At 50.3% G+C, this 19721-nt stretch overlaps 1 protein-coding gene across 4 annotated transcripts in view; it reads left to right on the forward strand.

Annotated features, from left to right (window-relative positions):
* Positions 1-19721, forward strand: part of Synpo (synaptopodin) — a 66596-nt gene that overhangs the window by 26939 nt on the left and 19936 nt on the right. For 3 of the 4 annotated variants that reach the window (XM_029554225.1, XM_029554224.1, XM_029554227.1), the window contains exon 2: positions 4273-4894. In XM_029554225.1, the coding sequence (XP_029410085.1) occupies positions 4513-4894 (382 nt within the window). In that variant the 5' untranslated portion in view covers positions 4273-4512. The remainder of the gene's footprint in view (positions 1-4272; positions 4895-19721) is intronic. The other variant, XM_029554226.1, reaches the window with a different exon arrangement.

Here is a 19721-nt window from a genome sequence, read left to right on the forward strand (position 1 = left end):
CAATGAGACTATATTAAACAGAGAAAAGGGCACTGGAGAGATTGCTCAGTGGTTAAGAGCACTGGCTGCTCTTGCAGAGGACCCTGGTTTGGTTCCCAGCACCCACACGGCAGCTAACAACTGTTTGTAAATCCAGGTCTAGGGGATCCGACACCTTCTTCTGGCTTCTGTGGGCATTGCATGACATGGGAACACTTACATGCAGGCAAAACACTCATACACATAAAATAAAAATAAAAAATTTTTTAATAATAGAGAAAAAGAGGTGCTAAAGATGTGGCTTGGCTAGTAGAGTGCTTACCTACCATGCACAAGGCCCTTAGTTTAATCCCCAGCACCACATAAGTTGGGTATAGTGGCACATGCCTGGGAGGCAGAGGCAGAAGAATCAGAAGATCAAGGGCATCCTTGGCTATATAATCAGTTCAAGGCCAGCTAGATAGAGACCCTGTCCAAAGAAGGAAGGAGAGAGAGAGAGAGAGAGAGAGAGAGAGAGAGAGAGAGAGAGAGAGAGAAAAGAAGAAATGGAAAAGAGAAAGTCAGATTGTGTGATGACTCAGGGGAGAGTTACAAGGACCCCATGCCTGGGTACCTGTCACGTACCCCTGATGGACCCTGTCATGGACCCCCAGCACCCTTCACTTCCTTAATTCCTTGGTAGCCACACAGCAGACTCTTCTAGCCTTCCTGTCACCACAACCTGGCCCACAAGCATCCACAGAGCCAAGAGAGGAGCTGCTGTAGTGAGCTTGCGTGCTCTCTACCAATCCCTGCCACAACTCTGAGAAACAAATTTGTGTCAAGCCCTGGCTGCCAGTGAAGCCAAGGCTCAGATAACCAGGGGGCTTGTACAGGGCCAGGCAACTACTCTGTGTGTGTGTGTGTATGTGTGTGTGTGTGTGTGTGTGTGTGTGTGAATTTGAACCTGGATCTGACTCCAAGCCAGTGGCCTTCCTACATCATGCAGGAAACGGAAGAAAGGACATGAAGGTCTCCAGGTCATGGTTGCTGGGCTACCCATTCAGAAGCTGGCAACAGAAGCAGCCTGGATGTCTGATCCAGTGCTAGGACTGAAGAGCATCTGACACCCAGCTTTGGGGCTGGGGCTGGAGCATTCAGGTACCTGGGTTCAGTCAGAACCTGGGCTCCAAGCTCCCTATGGGGAAAAGTGGTTTAGTAGGCCCTGCCAGCCCTGCTGGCCAAGGCTCAGAGCTTTTCTTCAGAAATGGATTTCAAGTTTGGGAGGACCCCTCTGCTGAGCTGGGCTGACCTTCTCAGCCCACACAGACAGGCTGCCACCTGGGCTCAGCATCTCCAGGGCCTGTGAAGTTCCAGGAGCCACAATCTGCAGCCACTGACTGGTGACTGAGAGCACTGACCTTGGTTCCCACCCCTTGCCCCTGACAGACTCTAGACAAGATATCTGTCTCTTCGGGCTTCACTGCCCCCCTCACCCTCTCCCAGCCCATACTCCCCTTCCACTTCACTGGAATTACAGGTAAAGGGCTCCACCCAGTACCTAGTAGGTACAAGGCACCACCACCCATGAGTCCCTGTGGCCCTGTGGCCCCATGGGTATTTCAGAGCATAAGCCTGCTGGAGCCCTTGCTGAGTCCAAAGCTGGGTTGGGAAGGACTCCCTGCTTGAGAGGGAGCCTTGAATTGCAGAACTCCTGCCAGCCCCTCCCTCCTGGCTTGGCAGCCTGAAGACAAAGCTAGCCAAAAATATTTGTGTGGGTGGTGGAAAGTTAACTTTTCCGCCTCTCTCTTCTTTCCTGGAAACCGTGGCCACTGTCAAATACAGCAAAACAGAAGCAGAGATGCAGCAAAGTGACGCTCCCCACAAGGAGTCAGAAAGCCCTGCCCCCGTCCTTCACCAACTCCTTCTGCCTCTTGCCATCTGGTCTGTGGCAGGGTGGGGTGGGTGGCTGAGTACTGAAAATCGTGGGATCTGTGATGCTAGAGGCTAGTGGCCCTTCTAGCACTGACTGCCTGAATAGCATAATGCTCTTGGCGCAGGAGGCCCCTGCCCAGGCTCACAGAAGCTACTGTCCCTTCATGAGATTCTAAGATCTTTGAGACTCAAGTGGCAGAAATGTGGCAGCTGCTGGTGAGCCAGCGAGGCTCTGGAGAGGAGTGAAGGCCTGGGGACATCTCTTCCCATGTTTGAGGTCCAACCTCAAGGCCAAGGTGTCAGAACTAGGTATGAATCCCAGCTGGGTCACTTCACTGAGCTGAGCCTCATTTTCCTGCCCTCCAGGATGGGATGGGAAAGCATGTCTGGTACTTGAGTGAACACCCCGGATGGAGTGAGTGCTCAGTCCTGAGAGTTCCTGGGCACAAAGCTGCCCTTTTTCCTGATTTCCCTGCTGCTCGGTGTGTGCTAACCGGCGCCTCACTCTCTGATCTGGATGCCTGTTTGCCTTTCCCCTGGTTGGCTCTGATCTGCTGTAGTGCCTGGTAATGCGCTTATCTCCTCGCCTACCAGTCTCTCCTGGCACAGCCCCAGCCAGAGGCCAGCACCTCAACCCAGTCTGCTTCAGTTGGGGTGCCTGACCCCTGCCTGAGCTGGAGACCTGAGGGTTGCAGCTGGTCAGGCTGGGCCCCACCATCATCCATGTCAGCAGGCACCTTTCCCCATTTCATAATAGGATTTGTGAGACTCAGAGAGTTCACACTAGCAGTAGAATGGTCTTTAAACAAGATCCATTTATTCCAGGATTGCCTCCCAAGCATAACTGCCCATGCTTCCTGCCTTAAGGGTGCCTACCCAATTCAGGAAGTCTTATTCACTCTACTCATGAGTCGGCTCCCCAAGGGATTTCCAAACCTTTGTCCCCAATCTCAAAACCTCCCCTGCTCTCCAAGACCCCATGTGGACCTGCCCACTACACATGTCCCCTGGTAATCCAAAAATCAGACACCACCCTATTTTACCAAACACCTGCACCTCCTTGTTTACCCCCAATCATGAACACATCACTGTGTCCCCAAAACCAGGAACCTGTGAGATACCCCAGAGTCCTCCCCCTCCTCCACACCCACTCTCCATCTGCCAAGCTCTTCTGCCCCCATCCATCCCCTCCTCATCAGCCCTTATGGGAAGCTCCCACCCTCTCTGGATCATCATTCTTCACGTTTATAAATACACTTACTATTATTACTATTTTTCTCATTATCATTCACAGCTCTCCTCACCCAGTTTCAAAGTTTCACGAGCAGTACCATATCTTCTTTATCCTCGATGTATGTCCAAGGGGTTTTTATGGTGTCTGAAGCAGAACAGGGGCTTGAGAAATTTTTGTGTGATGAAAGAATAGCTGACATGAATTAAGTGATGGCTCAGAAAGTGTACTCTGTGCTCTCCGTCCATTTTCTCACAGAACCCTTAACTCAGCTAAACTGGAGTTGGTTCTTCATCTGAAGTGCTTGGGACCAGAAGGGTTTTCAGATTTTGGAAAACTTGCATATGCATAATGAGATAGCTTGAGGATAGAAGCCAAATGTAAAACTAAAATTAATTTCTGTTTCGTACATATCTTCTTCCCAGCCTGAAGGCCATTTTACATGGTGTTTTTACTGTGTCTTCATGTTACTGCACCTATTTATTCCACAAGACCAGGGAAGAGATGTGGACTGGTGGCAACACGATGGTGTTCAAAAAGTTTTGGGTTTTGGGTTTTCAGATTGGGATGCTCAAGCTAGATTACAATGTCCATCTTGCAAATGGGGATATAGCGGCTCAGAGGCCAGTACACAAGTGGCAGAGCTAGACTCCAGCTGGGCACATAAGCTGCCATTGTGCCAGCGCTCAGCTGTGCCCCTAGTCTTGCACCCCCTGCCCCACTGTCCTATGATTCCTGTGGTGTGTGTACCTTTGGTGGGACGTGAGAGAATTCTTCCTAGGTGGTACTCAGGTGTTTTAAAATAACTAGTTATTTATTTAATGTGCAAGGGGGGTGGGGATGACTTGGCACAGTATACTTGTGGTTTTCCGGCAATTATTGCTCAAGATAAATCTAAAGTAATGGAAGTTACGTTATTTAAAGTGGATTGAAGAATTAAGTAAGCAAGTGTCAGGCAGCCCAAGGATAGATATGAATAGCATGTTGCATGACTGAACCCAGGGAAGTACTTCCCTGTGGAGGAGTGGAAACTGTACCTCAAACCCCAGCAAGCTCTGAGTGCTACCCAAGGGTGGACAAGTCTCAGTGACTTGGCCCAGAACACTCGATGAGCTCACCCATGTGCTCTGTCTTTTCTTCCTATACAGATAGATTGCTCTGAAGGGACCTCACGTAGCAGAAGTCAAGTGGTTTAAGAAGGAGCTATTGGGAGCCTGCATCTTTACCCAGCTCAGGAAGAACATATCTCACCCCTCAGCTGGACCTCACCCCAGTCCTTGAATCAACAGAGAACCCAAGGAGACCTCAGGAGGAGGAGGAACAGAGAGCAACATTTTCATAGGTCACCTACCTCAGGCCAGGAGGCCACTGCCAGGGAGAGGACCACAATGCTAGGCCCTCATTTCCCACCCCCACCCCTCGGACCCAGTGAGGGGAGGCCTGCCCCTTGCACCTTCCAGATTCCAGATGGGAGCTACAGGTGCCTGGCTCTGGAGGCTGAGGAGAGCAGCAGTGAGGATGGCCTGCAGGGAGAGGTGAAGATTGTGGACCTGGAAGAAGAGGAGATGGCCAGCAGAAGCAGAGCCATGCCAGGGACACCTCAGCTGACCAGCGCTCTGGGCAGAATCCAACCATCCAGCTGCTCCAGGGAGGTGCAAGGTGGGTCCCAACAGGACAGGGACAGCTGTGACTGGGAAGTGGCACAGGCCCAGCAGGTGACGACAGCCAGCCCCAGCCCCGGCCCTGAGCCCAAGGTGGCCCAGATACAAGGTAAGCTTGGGTACCTTCTCCCTAGAATCACAGGAAGCCCCATAGGTTCTTAAGCAGGGTACATAACAATTACCACACGTCTGTGAGCATGCCCAGATCCCAGCTGAGGAGAGAAGGACAGCTGTACGTACTACGTACACTTACTACAGACTACGGTCAGTCTGTTTTTCATCTAACCCCACTTTTTTCTCTGTTAAAGAGAAAGCAACAGCAGAAAGCTTGTATCTCACTTGGTTGACAAAAAGCCCACTTCCCACTCTCACCTACCCTTTAATCATTAGTAAGTAGTAGCAAGTGACTGTGAAGTTTCAAGCAACTGAGCAGTCAGGCCTCTCTTCTAAAAACTATGGAGCTCAGCTGCAGCTCTAGATAAATAGATGCTCCAACAGACAGGTGGGATTGAAGCCTTTGATCTAAGCCAACCTCAATGGGAAAACTGAAACTTGGGATGAGAGAGTGCTGTGGCTCCTCTGCAGACTGGTGGTTGAGCTGGGCATACATTCCCCACTTAGGCCTTGGTTTCCCATCTGTTAGAGGTGACAAAGGCAGAAACCTGTCACCTGGGCAGCAGCGGGGTCCAGTGACGGTATGTGTGGGGTACTCAGTGTGAGGCACAGGAGGGAGGAGGTTCTGTTTCCCTGGGGTGGGTAAGCCTTGAAATCCACAGAGCAAGCAACAAGGGCAGGGGAACCCACTCTAAATTACCTCCACTTCCAGCCCATGGCAACATGGGAACTCTGCAGTGGGCCAGATTGGGAGCCGGGGGTTGGCACATGAGCCAAGCCACACTGCACAGGTACAGGGTATTTGGGGGACAGTCTTGGGAGGGCTTGTGCATCAAGAAAAAAGGAACACTTCATTTGTCTGCAAGTGCTACTGACACCAGGGCTGGCATCTTACCAGCTTTCCTGCCTACTCTGCTCACTGAAATAATTCTCTCCAGGCTCTGATCACCCCATATGGACATAGTCTCCTCCCAGGTATGGGTCACCTAGGGAGCTGGACAGGAGCATAGAAGGACCTTCAGTGCCTATACAGCAGGGAGGAGAACCCCAGAGTCAGCCTAAATATGTGTCCCCAGGAACCTGAAGCCCACTGAGACCTGATCCTTTCCCTCACTCAGGCCACTCAGGGTGCCCAGTGCTCACTAGCCAAGTCCTCTCAAGTCTCTTTCCTATGATGAATTCATTTTTTTTTCTTCTGAGAAAATAAAATACAAACATGAGCATTGTGAGGATGCAGGGATCTTAGATGTGACCATGTTTTGGAAAATTTATGTAGCTATGTAGATTGAAATGGAAATGATAGTTATCAGCTTACCAGCATGGATGTTGTTTGTTGAGCTGTGTGTGACGCTCTCTTTGCTAAGAGCTTCTATGTATGGCTCATTCAGTCTCTCAGCAGTGCCCATTACACAGATGGAAGGCGGAGGCTGGAGAATGAAAGTGACTTATCCAGAATATGTGGCTAGCAAGTTCAGCAATGTTCACTTAACTGTGGGGCTTTGCTATCAGCTATAATTCTACACTGGAATTATGTTGTTTGTGAATACCCTAAAATGGAAAAGACTGTGGATAGAGAGGAAAAAAAGATCATTTTTAATCACCTTGTTGGAATTTCACACCCTGCGGGTTGTTTAACAGAATCTCATTCTCCATATCTTACCATAGCTTCCCAAGGCAAGTGTTATTCTCTCCATTTACAAGTAAGACAACCAAGGCTCAGAGAGTCAAGACACCTGCATGAGGGCACACAGCCATTGCCAACCCTGAGACTCAGAATGTGTTATCTAAACAGCCTGATTCATTCCTCTCTTTACTGTCCAGTCAGTAGGTCTTCAGCTCTGGCCTGACCATTCTAGTGATAGGCAGGTGTGGCCTCAGGAGGAAAGAAGGGGCAGGAAGACTTCTCTGAGGTAGAGGCAGGAAGGAAGCTGAGTCTTACTGGAGAGTAGAAATCTGGGTGGTCTTGGGCCAAGTCTCAGTGGCCTTTCTGCTCCCTGGGGACAGGGAGTGACAGGTCACTTCCCTCTAGAGGGAAGAAGCCTGGGGAGCTGCCAGGTTGCTATTAGCTTAGGGCTTCCTCTGCAAGCTTCCTCTCATCAGGCAGAGGACTGTGAGCCTTTCAGACGCTCATGCCCATCCTCCTGCTATTAAACCTGACTTTCTGGACTGCTACCTGACTCTTCTGCCTTGGGTACCACAGAGACCTTTATTTGAGATCAATGGGTGCTGATGCAGCTGAACACAGCAAAATTGGATCCTTGGCAGGTAGGATGGGGCTGCAGAGAGCCAAGGTGGGCAGCAGCTTCAAGTGCCATGCTGCCTGCTGCTGCCAACTTGGGAGAATCTATGCGGGAAGGAAAGTGTAACATAGAGCTTGTGATCAGGCCTCTGACAAACACTAGGTGGTCCATAGCTCACCAACAATGAGCCCTACGCAATAGCCACCCTTTCCAGAGTCTCAGCTGGTAATAATTGGCAGAGCACATTGAGTTTGCTATGCAGATGGAGACCAAAGCACAGAGACAGCAATTGACTTGTGCAAAGTCACATGGCAAATTGGTAGCAAAACTGAAGGCTAAATGGACTGGAGAGATGGCTCAGGGGTTAAGAGCACTGGCTGTTCTTGCAGAGGTCCCAGCTAAGATTCCCAGCACCCACATGGCAGCTAACAACTGTCTGTAATTCCAGTTCCAGAGGATCTGACGCCCTCTTCTGGCCTCTGTAGGCATTGTACAACATAGATTGCACTTACATGCAGACAATATACTTATGCACATAAAATAAAAATAATAAATAATTTTTTTTAACCTGAAGGTGCCAGGTGTGGTGGCACACACCTTTAATTCCGGCACTCAGGAAGCAGAGGCAGGAGGACCTCTGTGGGATCAAGGCCATCCTGGTCTCCATAGCAAATCCAGGCCAGCTGTGGCTACAGGGAGACACACACACACACACACACAAAGCTCTGAAGGCTAAAGTCCCAGCCTTCTGCCTCCCAGTTCAACTGTTAGCCACTGTGTTGAGTGTATTGTATGGATTACATCATTGCACCCTTGGAATAACCCTTTAAAGTTCAGGCTTGCCTGTTCTTACTCCTCCTCCTTCTTTCCCTCCTCTTTTTTGAGACAGTCTTGCTATGTAGCCCTGACTAGCTGGATGTCACTAAGGATCTTAGGCTAACCTTGGCCTGGAGCATGCCCTGCTTCTACCTCTTGGTGCTGGGATTACAGGTGTGTCCCTTCATGCCCAGTTCATTCATTTCTTATCTCTGTCTTAAAAATAAGGAAACTAGACATAAAGAATTTAAGTGAATTGTTAAAGTCTCACAGCCTGTGGGTGGAGGAGCTGAGATTTGAACCCTGAAACGTTTGAGTTCATGCTTTTAAACTCCTTCTCTGTTGCTTTGTTTCCATGGAGACAAGGAAGCAGACTGTGCTCTTCCACCCACCTGGGCCTGGAGAAAGGTTGTTCAGGCTCTGAGAGTGGGTGGGGGATCCAGCCAGGCCACATTCCTCCCCTTCAAATGAGCTGGGGAGACCTAGGACCCACTGCTGACTTAGCCTCTCCTTTGCTAGTGGCCGTTTGTTGATGAGGGATATCTAGAGAATTTGAGGACCTTTGCCCCTCCAATGGACACTATCCTGAGCCTCAAAGTGGGCATGGGGATAGGGATATTGGTCTAAATTATCAGATGAGCCTGCCCTGGCCATACCCATCTTGATTAAACATTGGTTACTGAAGCACATCCATCTTAACTAAGCAGAGAGCTGACAGATCACTGGGCCAAGGTCAAGGTCGCTGCCCCACAGGTTTGTGGTTAAGATAGCAGCTGAAGCAGGAGGCTGGATAGGGAGCGTCCCGCTGTCCTTCACATTCCCCCACACCATGGTGGCTTTAACAGGAAGATGACAGTGAAGAGTCACTGGAACACACATACTTACCACATGCATCCATAAGCCCATGCTTACACCCATGATATAGAGATGCTATGTTTTTATGCAAACATTCTTGTGTGTATGAACTTACATATCTGTGCACGTAATCAATGCCCTCAAGCCCTGACACATATGTGCAGTCGGGTGACAATGACACACACCCTCCCAAAGAATTCCTCATCTGTCATGTTACCTGTGGACAGGTGTCTCAGGTATGTTTGTACAGTCACCATCCCAGTATATGGAGCAGATATATGCATAAGACCTCATGCATGTGAACTCACACAAGTAAACAGATTCCCTCCTGGCACACAGGTTAAACTATGTTCTTTTCTCTGTGTGTTCTGCCTCGTACCCACACTCAGGGAGCTCTCTTACATTCATGTTCTTTCCTCCCGGCATAGCCACTCCTGCACATCCACTGTCAAACACCTACGTGCTGAATGAACCACTTTCCTCCTTTCTTTCCTCATCTCTTTCTCTTTCAGAGCCACCCACGCAGTAATCCTAGCCTCTCTCTCTCCTCTCCTCACCCACACACTCTATTTCCTGGATTTCCACAGGCTGGGCTACAGCCACTTCCTAGCACATGCTCTGAGGGAAGTCATCCCCTGCCTGGTACTCATCCCTAGGACATCTTCCTAGCCTCCCACCCATCACTACAGGACAAGAGTGGCCACAGGTCAGAGGATTACCCTGAATCCAATGAGGCTAGGCAGAGGGATGGGAGTGGCCAGACTGGATTTGTCTCCTCAGTCTCTGACCTCCTGGGCTCAGAGCCTCCCAACTGGGGCAGGGACCCCCACAAACCTAAACACCTGCAGGTCTGTGTTTCAGAGGACCTGGGGTGGGGAAGGTACAGTTCAGCATAGTTCTAACTTTATCACAAACCTAAACACAGCTCTTGACACTGAAGACAGACAACAGAACCACCCTGGCTGAAGGAGTGGTAAGTCCAGTGTGGTCTTTCTTCAGAGTTGCCAGGGTATGTTTCCAAGCCCACAGACCCCCTCCCCATGGGAGTTGCACTGGAATGTGGGAATATGGGCTTTTAACAACTTGTATCATCCCACCTCCCTGAGGCCAGGTGACCATGGCCTCTGTTGAACCCTGCTTGAGTGGTGTTTTGGAAAATTCGGGGACCCAAAGCCACAGAGGCCACATCTCTGCCCTTGTTGGTGACAGCTAATTAAGTGGGCTGGTGGGGAGGGGACAGCCTGCTTAGGTGCCTCCAATGTGTGAGATGTTATCACTTGTGCAGACAGAATCTCCTAGTGGTGGGAGGGCCAGAGAAACGGGCAAAGTCAATAGCACGTGAAGAAAGAATTTGGGGATAGAAATATCTATCCCTAGAGATACAGAAAAAGACAAGGAAACCGAGAGACAGGGAACGAGGCAGCAAAAGTGATGCGGGGGGGGGGGGGGGGGGGGGGGAGGGGTCTTAGCGCGCATGCGCTCACTGAGCTCGGGGGCCCCACCCTTTAGGAACTACATTTCCCAGTGTGCTTTGTGCTCGTGAGTGGTCAGCTCCCACACTGACGGGAGAATCAGGTGTTGTTCTTTACCTCACGTTAGCTCATACTTCCCTGTGACTACCGGAAGCCAGAGGGCGGCCCCGCGCCCAGGCTCCCGCTCGGTCCCCTGCAGCCTGCCGCGGCCCGGACCGGCTTGGGCGCAGAGCCTGCGCAGACTTGGGGCGGGGTGCGGGGACCTCGGGGCGGGGCGCACGCATGGACGCCGCCAGGTGAGCCGAGGCTGCGGCGCCCGGAGCACCGGGACCGCGTGCGGAGGCTGAAGGTGAGTGGGGGGCTCGGAGCTGGCAGGGCGCCGGGTGAGCCTCAGCCTTGCCACCTGCGCAGCGGCTGCAGCGCCCCGGAGGAGGTGGCACATCTGGGCTCCAGTACCCGAACGCAGGGTGACCTTGGCCAAGTTGCTCCTACACGGGGCCTCAGTTTCCCCATCTGTGCCTTGGAGACTGGAGGGATCCCGGGTCTCCAGCGGCTCAGGAGAGGCAGGACGCCCTGTCCGGGGGTGCTACCCTCTGGGGCTGCATGGGTCCTAGCGGGTCGGGGGAGGCAGCCCCAGGCTCACGGATGGGCACCAACCCGAGCCCTGCGCCTCCAGCCCGCTCCGGGAAATCTGGCTACAAGACCCAGGAGCCCGCAGGTGGGGCTCCGCCGAAGCCGTGGGTGCCTGCGAGGGCAGCAAGGACCGCCTGTGCCGGCAGGCACCGCCACTTCCCACCGGCACAGCGCAGAGCGGCAGGCAGTGGGTTTACGGAAGGGCGGTGCACAGGATAGCCCCACCGCCCTACAGCTGACCCAACACCACCTGAGGAAATTAAGGCCTGAACGAAGTGCCTGTAGGGACGCCCAACCTTCTGGGCACAGGCACCGGTACACTAATCCCTCATTTGCTTGAGGGCAGCTCTTTCCTGGCCCAACACTGTGGAATGGGGAGCTGGGGAAGGTCGGATCCAGGCCCCCTGGCAAGACCTCTGAGGAATCTGGGGAGACAGGGACCCCTGTGCTTCATGGCTGTATTTTCTGGAAGAGATAAAAGTTGAGTGGGGAACTGCATGTGCCATCTATCCCATCCCCCACTCCCACCCCGGCCGAATGGCAGGTGGCACTGAAATAAACCCCTTGCAGTAGGATCTTGGCGCACCCCTGCCATCCCCAGTTCCCTAAGGAGCTGGCACGGGGCCCTGGAGGAGCACCTGCACTGCAGACCCAATTGCTGCTGGTGGTCCTGGGGGTAGTCAGGGTGCCCACCCCCGTTGTTTCGGAAAGTCCGGGGGTGAGATAGGACGCTAGTCAAGGGGAGGAGGATGTAGGGGTGCCTTGCTGGGACCAGCCTGCTCTGTCACAGACCCAGGCCGGATAGGGTGGGGGCATAAACTGAAGCTGATGATCCTCCCTGGTTGCCTCAGAGAGGAGGCCAAAATCCCTCAAGAGTTAGCATCTTTCGAGTTGGATGCTGGAAGAACTAACAGCAGATCATCTGCTACTGGACCACTCCTGCTTACAGGCCCTCAGTTTCAGCTTGTCCTCCCTTCCCAAGCTGTGTCACTGCCTGCACCCCCTTAAACTAAGTTGTGACTGAGTTAGTTTTTACACGGTGAAAATAAGGCTGTTAACACTTTCCCTTTCCTTTCAGGAGGGTAAGGAGGAAATATTTTTAAAAGCCAAACCTGTCGCACTCGGGTTGTGCCTGGTTCCTGGCTAGCCTTTTCAATGAAGGTGACCCCCGGCTTCAGAGCTGGGGAGACGGGGCCAGAGAGGGAAAGAGGTTTTCAGGGTGCGCCTGTAAGCAGAAGGCAGCCAGAGCCCTCACTGCCTACAAAAGAGTGATGCTTTAATAAACAGGAGGGACCCAGTACCCTGGAGCATCTGGAGAGCGGGGAGAAGCACAGGTCCTTTGCTCTATCCCCTCCACTCCTACCCTGTCTCCAATGTTGACAGCTGGAAACCTGAGGTCTGCTAGGTGGGGGTCATACTCTACCTCCCCTGTCAGGGCTGCCCTCCCACAAAGCTGAACACACCCCCAGCCCGGGGGCCTGGCCTGGGAGGCACCTTTTCCTTTAGGGCAGCTCCCAGGCTTCCAGACATGAGCTCATCGGAGCCACTTATGCCAGGAAGGGAGGGACTGAGGGGAAGCCAGCAGGGTTGCCTGGATCAGGCACCACAGGCCTCTGGGAAGTAGAGTGGGCACAGTTGTCAAGGACCTGCAGACTCTGTCCCATTGTGTAGAGGAGGCAGAGACAGGCTAAGCCAGGGGAGGGTCAGTGGGGATAGGATGGGGTAGGCCAAGTGCCCCAGTTATAGTGCTAGGCTAACCTCTGCCACCTGCCAGCTTGCCAAGTGACCTTGGGTGAATCCCTTGCCTTCTTGGAACTTCAGTGGCCCTGGTTAGCAATGGGGTAGAAGGAGTGCTTAGGAGCTGGGGTTATAGTAGTAAATAGGGTAGACAGGTCCTGTCCTCAGGAAGATCTATCTATCAATCAATCTATCTATCTATCTACCTATCTATCTATCATCTATCTATCTATCCATCCATCCATCTATCATCTATCTATCTGAATATATGTATATGCATATGTATATATACATGTATGTGTATATATAGTATAAACAGACACACACACACATATATATATATGTACTTTTAGTATTTTTGGAAACAGAGTCTTACTATGTAGTTCATGCTGGTCTGGAACTTGCTGTGTAGCCCAGGCTGGCACTGAACTTGAGATTGTAATAGGTATGTGCTGTCTCACTTGACTAGAAGCTCTACTTTAAAAAAATTAGTACATTTATTCATTTGTGTGTACGGGCACATGTATATGTGTGTGAATGCAAATGTCATGTGCATGTGGAGGCCACAGGACCACTTACAAGTGTCAGTTTTCTCCTTCCACCATGTGGGTTCCAAGGATTGAACTCAGGCTTGGCAGCAAGTGCCTTTACCTGCTGAGCTGTCTTGTTGGTCCACAGAAGCTTTCATTTTAATTTTGAGAATAAAAAAATAAAAAGGGGAACAAATAAATCAGCAAGATAATTTCAGAGAGAAAGGCATGAAGAAAAGTCCCTCTGTTAAAATGGAAGAGAGAGGGGCTCCTTTGTGGTTAGGGAAGGCTTATGTCGTGACAACCATGAATGGATGTCTGAATGGTATCTGAAGGTCAGTCAGGGATTCCTGGAGGCAGTGTGTCCAGAATGGGACCCAGAAGCCAAGAGGATTTGTCTGGGAGGGTGTTGCAGAGGATAGTGAGTGGCCCATCATAACAGAGTGGGTGGTATATGTTGGTTGCACACACACACACACACACACACACACACACACACCCCAGGTTTTTAAAACACAGGGTCACAGGAACTGGGCCTGAGATCTGGACAAGGGAGGGCTGGTTTGCCTGTGGGGAGACTCTGCAAGCTGGGCCAGTGTGTGTATAGAGCCCTTTGTGATCTGGCCTCGGACACTGGGGCTCAGTTGCTACTCAATGTCGCTGGAGGAGGAGTGCATAGCAACAGCCCCCAGGCCCTGTAATTCCAGAGGCTTACCCAAAGCCCTTTCTCTAGAATGAACTTTTTACCAACTGGCTATGGCAGACATTCCATCACCCTGGGTTCATCTTTTCCATTTGGTAAGACAGGCTGGTATAGGACTGTGCTGACCCTGCCCTGCCCTGCCCTGCCCTGTCCTGCCCTGCCCTGCCTGCCTCCCTGGGTGCTACAGTTGGAACAAAAGTCAGTCTACCTCTGTGTCATCTGCTTCCTGCACAGCTGGCACATGGATGCTGTGGTCAAACCCCTGGGTTCCATTCCTGGCTGCCCAAGAGATCACAAGTACATTATGTAACCTCTCTGGACTCCTGTTTCCTCACCTATAAAACAAAGACAATACTAGGCCTTGTACTGTTATGAAAATGGAGTGAGTTGATGATGAATGTTTTAAAAATGAGCTACTACTTATTAATAGTACTACCATGTTTTGCTCTCCATTAAAGTAGCAAGCCCTTGAGGAGATGGCTTCTTGCCCAAGGCTCCTCATACCTCTGTGTAAATTTCTTCTTGGTGTTTGGCCAGGGTGCTTGGGGTGGGGAGAATGGACCAGCACAGTGGGTAGGACCTGGACTAGCTTCAGTGGTAGCTAACTGACTGGTGGTCTTGAGAAGTCCTTTGCTTCCATCAGCCATCAGACTTCAGCTCTGAGCCTGGCTGACTTGGATACTAAGGATGGGAGGGGATTACTTTGGAGACCGCCAGCACATTGGACTTATAGTGTCAGAGGTTAAGGAAGGAGCAGTTGGACAGGCCCATGGATGGGACAGTGGACCAACTTGGGACCCTCCCACCCAATCTAAAATAAAATCTCTCAGAGACCAAAATGCTCCATAAATAGAGTTTCTGAAAAATATCTTCTTGTTACTTACTATGTACTATGATTGTTCTAAGTCGTTTCTGTGCCAACAGCTCTATGAAACCAGTCTCATTGTTTTATAAATGGGAAACTAAGGCACAGAGAAGCTGGTTCAGTGAACTTCAAGGTCACACAGCAAGTGGCCAGATGCAAACCAAAGCAGTCTGACCCCAAAGACCTCAAGCTTCACTACTATATAACACTGTCGCAGAGAGGCCAAGCCACCTTCTCCAGAACACACAGTATTTCTCTGATCCTCACCATCTCTGCCCCTCAGGCCCTGGCAAGAGGAGCCGCGTGGGGTCTGGAGAACAGGGCTCTGAGGTTGGCATGTAAGCCAGCTCCTCCTTTCTTCCCTGCCCCTCTTCCTTGGGAGTATGTGTGGGAGAATTAAGTGTACCCTGTGGGCACCACTGGGCATCATGAGTGAGCACTGCTAATGCTGAAGAGCTCATAAGGATGCAAGTGCTTGAGCTGTAACAACCCCTGCAGCCTGACATGCCCAGTCACTGTACAGATAGGGGAAACTGAGGCCAAAGAGTCCAGAGACTGGTTACATGGACAGTAGGACACCCTTTATCCCTGGCTTCTGGGCTGCTTAGGACTTGTGGGCTCCCTGAAGAAATGGAACTGAGGGTCCCCTTCCAAGATGACCCTGGCCTCAGCTAGGATGTGATTCCTGAACACATGGAATTCAGGGATGGGGAGGACACTGATTAAAAAGTAGACTGTCATGCATATGAGGGACAGGCATGCCATCACCCAGCCTCTGCCCATTTGGCTTCCTGGGGCCCAGCTACCAGGCTCCACTCAAGCCTTTTGCTGGGGCCCTGCCCACCTCCCCTGGCTCTGGGCCTAAATCTGCATGCTGCCAGCCACTCTCTTCTCCTGCATCCCTCCCAGCCTCCAGGCAGATGGTGCTCTCATTGAGCTTGGGTGGGCCTAAAGCTCAGCTGTTGGCTTCAAGCTGTGCCAAGGAAGTCTGATGTCACCATGCACTGGCTGTGTGGCCTTGGATGAAGCCCTGTCCCTCTCTGGGCCTTAAACCCTGATAGAGGAATGGTACCAAAGAAAACTCTCTGCAGCTTTGGAAATCTTTCTCAGGTTCCTTCTCTCATGAAAACCTGGCAAATGATGCCAGAGACCCGACACTAAGAGGAGATATTGAGCCCTGAAGAGCAACCTGACACAGATCATTAAAAACAACAACAACAAAAAAAAACCCTGCTCCCGAATAATCTTTAGTTGAGTGAGATTGGAACACAGAGGTGAAAACTTTGCAGCAGAACCTTGAACAGGGTTTCATTCCTCTGCTCTTTTCTCCTACTCAATAAATGTTTGTTCAGCCGCAACTGCGGTCTAGGCAAGTGGGCAGGGACACAGCCAATGCCCCTGCCTTGTGCGGGCAGAGAAGACTGATATTAAAACAAACACCAGTGGAATCTGATGAGTTTGGAGGACATGCTGAGGGTGCTATGTTGGGAATGTCACTCCTGGGGCAGAGAAACCTCCTAACAGCACCCTGAAGGATGAGAAGTGTGTTAGGGTGGCCTCTTCTCTGCCTGGATCACTGTGCTTGCATCTGATTGGCTGCCTTCAAGGAAGGTTATGGTGGCCCAGCAGCTAGAATGCAAGCCTCTGGTCAGGGCATGCTATTGGTCAGGCGGCTCAAAGCCCTGGGATGACAATGCAAACACTTGTCTTCTGAGCCTGATTCTGCTGAATCCTGTTGGGCACAGTCCTTTTCTTTGGCCCTAGTTTCCCAATCAATCATCTCTAGTTGTTCTGTGCTCCAAGTGGGGCCCATGAATGCAGGGGCAGCATCACCCAGAAACTGATTGGAAATACAGATTGTCACCCAACCCTCCTAAGTCGCAGTGTGCACTTTAACAACTGCCCTGCATATTTCCTCTACACTTCACAGCGTGAGAAGCACGGCTGTAGGTCAGCCATTTTTAAACTTAGAATTAAAACCTATAGAAACTCCTTCCCGCTCCAGAGTTTTACATATAATCTTCCCAGGCTTTTCTTTTACCCCTCAAGAACTTGGCCAGTGGCCTCTAAGCACCTTTCATCCTCCAGAGTCCCCTGTCTTCAGTGTCTGGAAATGTGGGCTTGCAGGGAGGGTACTAGGCAGGCCACAGCCCTGTGACATTCCCTGTTAGTTCCCCATTGGTGTCCTGCCACCTTCTCTTTGGGATTTCTGAAAGAGTAGCTGGTACTATTCTTAGCAGGTGAGGATGGGGAGGGGAGAACGTACTGGTGCATTATTTATGTCTCTGTGTCAACAGGATTACATGCAGGGCTCCTGGGACACGGCCCTTACAGCATGGCCTTTTTCACTGATGTGACAGGCAGCCCTGAGGTGAAGAAAAACAAACAAACAAACAAAAAAAAAACCTTGGCACTATGTAGGGAGGAGAGTAACTTCCAGAGCTCAAAACTTATCCCTCTTAGTTACTGGCCTCCCATCCCCACTCAGGCCTGTAAATGGCCAGGAAATGGAGCATGAAATGCAATGGTCAGGGGCTGGGGATGCAGCTCAGTAAGTAAAGTGCTGGCCTAGCATACCTGAAGCCCTGGGTTTGATCTCCAGCACCACATAAGACTGAACATGATGGTAAACACCTGCAATTCCAGCATTTGGAAGGTAGAGGCAGGAGGATCAGAAGTTCAAGGTCATCGTAAACAGTGAGTTGGAGGTCAAACTGGGTTATATGAGATCCTGTCTCAAAACAGCCAAAAAGCAAGTCTGGGATGTAGCTCTGGGCTTGATCCCCAGAACTACATAGGTGAGGTGGCACAGACCTGCAATCCTAACAATTGGGAGGTAGGTGTAGGAGGAGCAGGAGTTTAAGGTCATCCTCAGCTACATAGCGAATTCAAGACCAGCCTGAGACATTTACATAGTTACATGTATACAATAGGTGTAGGCACTAACAAATTAAACAAGACTCGACTTCACAAAGCTAGCACATTAGCTAGTTCATGCACGCTACCCTCAGTGGTACATGAGCCAGGCCTGACGTGGAGCACTTTGCACATGTGTGACCAATCCTTGCAGTCACCCAGCAGGGTAGGAATTAGGAGAGTCTTACATCGAACAGCAGGTGCAAGGCTGCTCATGATCAGGATGCTTAGAACAGAGTGACTTTTATTTTTATAATTTATTTATTCATTTATTTTTATTTTATTTTTTGGTCTTTTTGAGACAGGTCTCCCTGTAACCCCAGCTGTCCTGGAACTCATTATGTAGACCAGCCTGGCCTTGAACTCACAGAGATCTGCCTGCCTCTGCCTCCCGAGTGCTGGGATTAAAGGCGTGCGCCACCATGCTGGGCCCTATTTTTATTTTTTTATGTGTATGAGTGTATTGCCTACATATAGGTAGGTGCACCCATGTTGTGCAATGCCCACAGAGGTCAGAAGAGGGCGTCAGATCCCCTGGAACTGTAGTTATGGACAGTTGTTAGCCACCATATGGGTACTGGGAATCAAATCCAGGCAGGCCCTCAGCAAGAGCAGCCTGTGCTCTTAATCGATGAGCCAGCTCTCCAGTCTCATTATTTTTTTTATTTAAAAAATATTTTATTTATTACTTTTATTTATTTTATGTATATGAGTGTATTGCCTGCATGTATGTAAGTGTACCCATGTCATGCAATGCCTGCAAAGGTCAGAAGAGGGTGTCGGATCCCCTGAAACTGGAGTTACGAGTGGTTGTTAGCTGCCATGTTGGGACTAGGAACTGAACTTGGATCCTCAGCAAGAACAGACAGTGCTCTTAACTGCTGAGCCATCTTTCCAGCGCCCAGAGTGACTATTTTAGATCAAGTGATAGTAATTCTAGGGCTTTAGGGATCCCTGCACTGCCCAGTGAGAGACCTTTTGCTGGAAGGAGATGAATTCATTGAGATTGTCTCATTCTAGGGAACTTTGAGTTGCTGAGAGTTTTCATGAACTTGGATAAAGGTCATTTACTCTGTGGCTAAAGCCAAATCTTAAGGCTCCACAAAGTCTCTGACTGGAAACCGAAGCCTGGACAGGTGGAGTGGCCTTCTCTCTTCTCCCCCGCCCCCCTCCTGTTTTCTCTCCCTTGGGTTTGATCCCCGGGGTTCACCGCCTTTCTTCCCTTTCTTATGTGTGTGTGGGTTTTGTTTGTTTTTGTTTTGAGACAGGGTCTTCTTGTCCTGTACCCCTGGGTGGCTTTGAACTTGTCTCTGACTCCTGAGTGCTAGGGTTGCAGGCATGCTCAGCTTTCTTGTCTGTAAAATGGTACAACAGTCCCTGCTCTTCCTGAATTTCTGATGGGGTGAAAAGTGCTAAGGAAACTATAAAAATGTTGTGCATATTCAAAGGATGATATATAATTATTATATATAATTGTGTATATAACTACACACTTATTAAATTATAACATTTTCATTTTTCTTATTTAAAATATTATTTATTATTTTATGTATACAAGTATATTGCCTGCATGTATGTAAGTGCACCTGTGTCATGCAATGTCCACAGAGGTCAGGAGAAGGCATTGGATTCCCCGGGAACTGGAGTTACAGACGATTGCTAGCTGCCATGTGAGTGGTGGGAATCGAACCCAGGTCCTCTGCCAGAGAAGCCAGTGCTCTTAACTGCTGGGCCATCTCTCTAGCCCCCTAAATTATGACATTTTCATACATAGCATTATGTATAGGTACCTGTCATTGAACATTGTTCATACATTTTTTTTCACATAGTATGTTTTATTAAATGTGTTTTTGTTAACATTAAGGAGTCATATGGCATGCCAGCCAGACCACATTTCAGGTATTGGCCTGTGTGTTTGCTCACTATAAACTTACAGATTGATGGGTTCTAAAGGCTGTTGGTTGAGTCCCTAATCTGGCTGTGTACTGGAGTCCCTCAGGAACTGCACATTCTGTGGTCCCGTGGGCCTAGACTGGAGCTGGGGAATTTGCATGT

Source organism: Nannospalax galili, unplaced genomic scaffold, assembly GCF_000622305.1.
Source record: "Nannospalax galili isolate Female #2095 unplaced genomic scaffold, S.galili_v1.0 scaffold704, whole genome shotgun sequence".
Taxonomy (NCBI): domain Eukaryota; kingdom Metazoa; phylum Chordata; class Mammalia; order Rodentia; family Spalacidae; genus Nannospalax; species Nannospalax galili.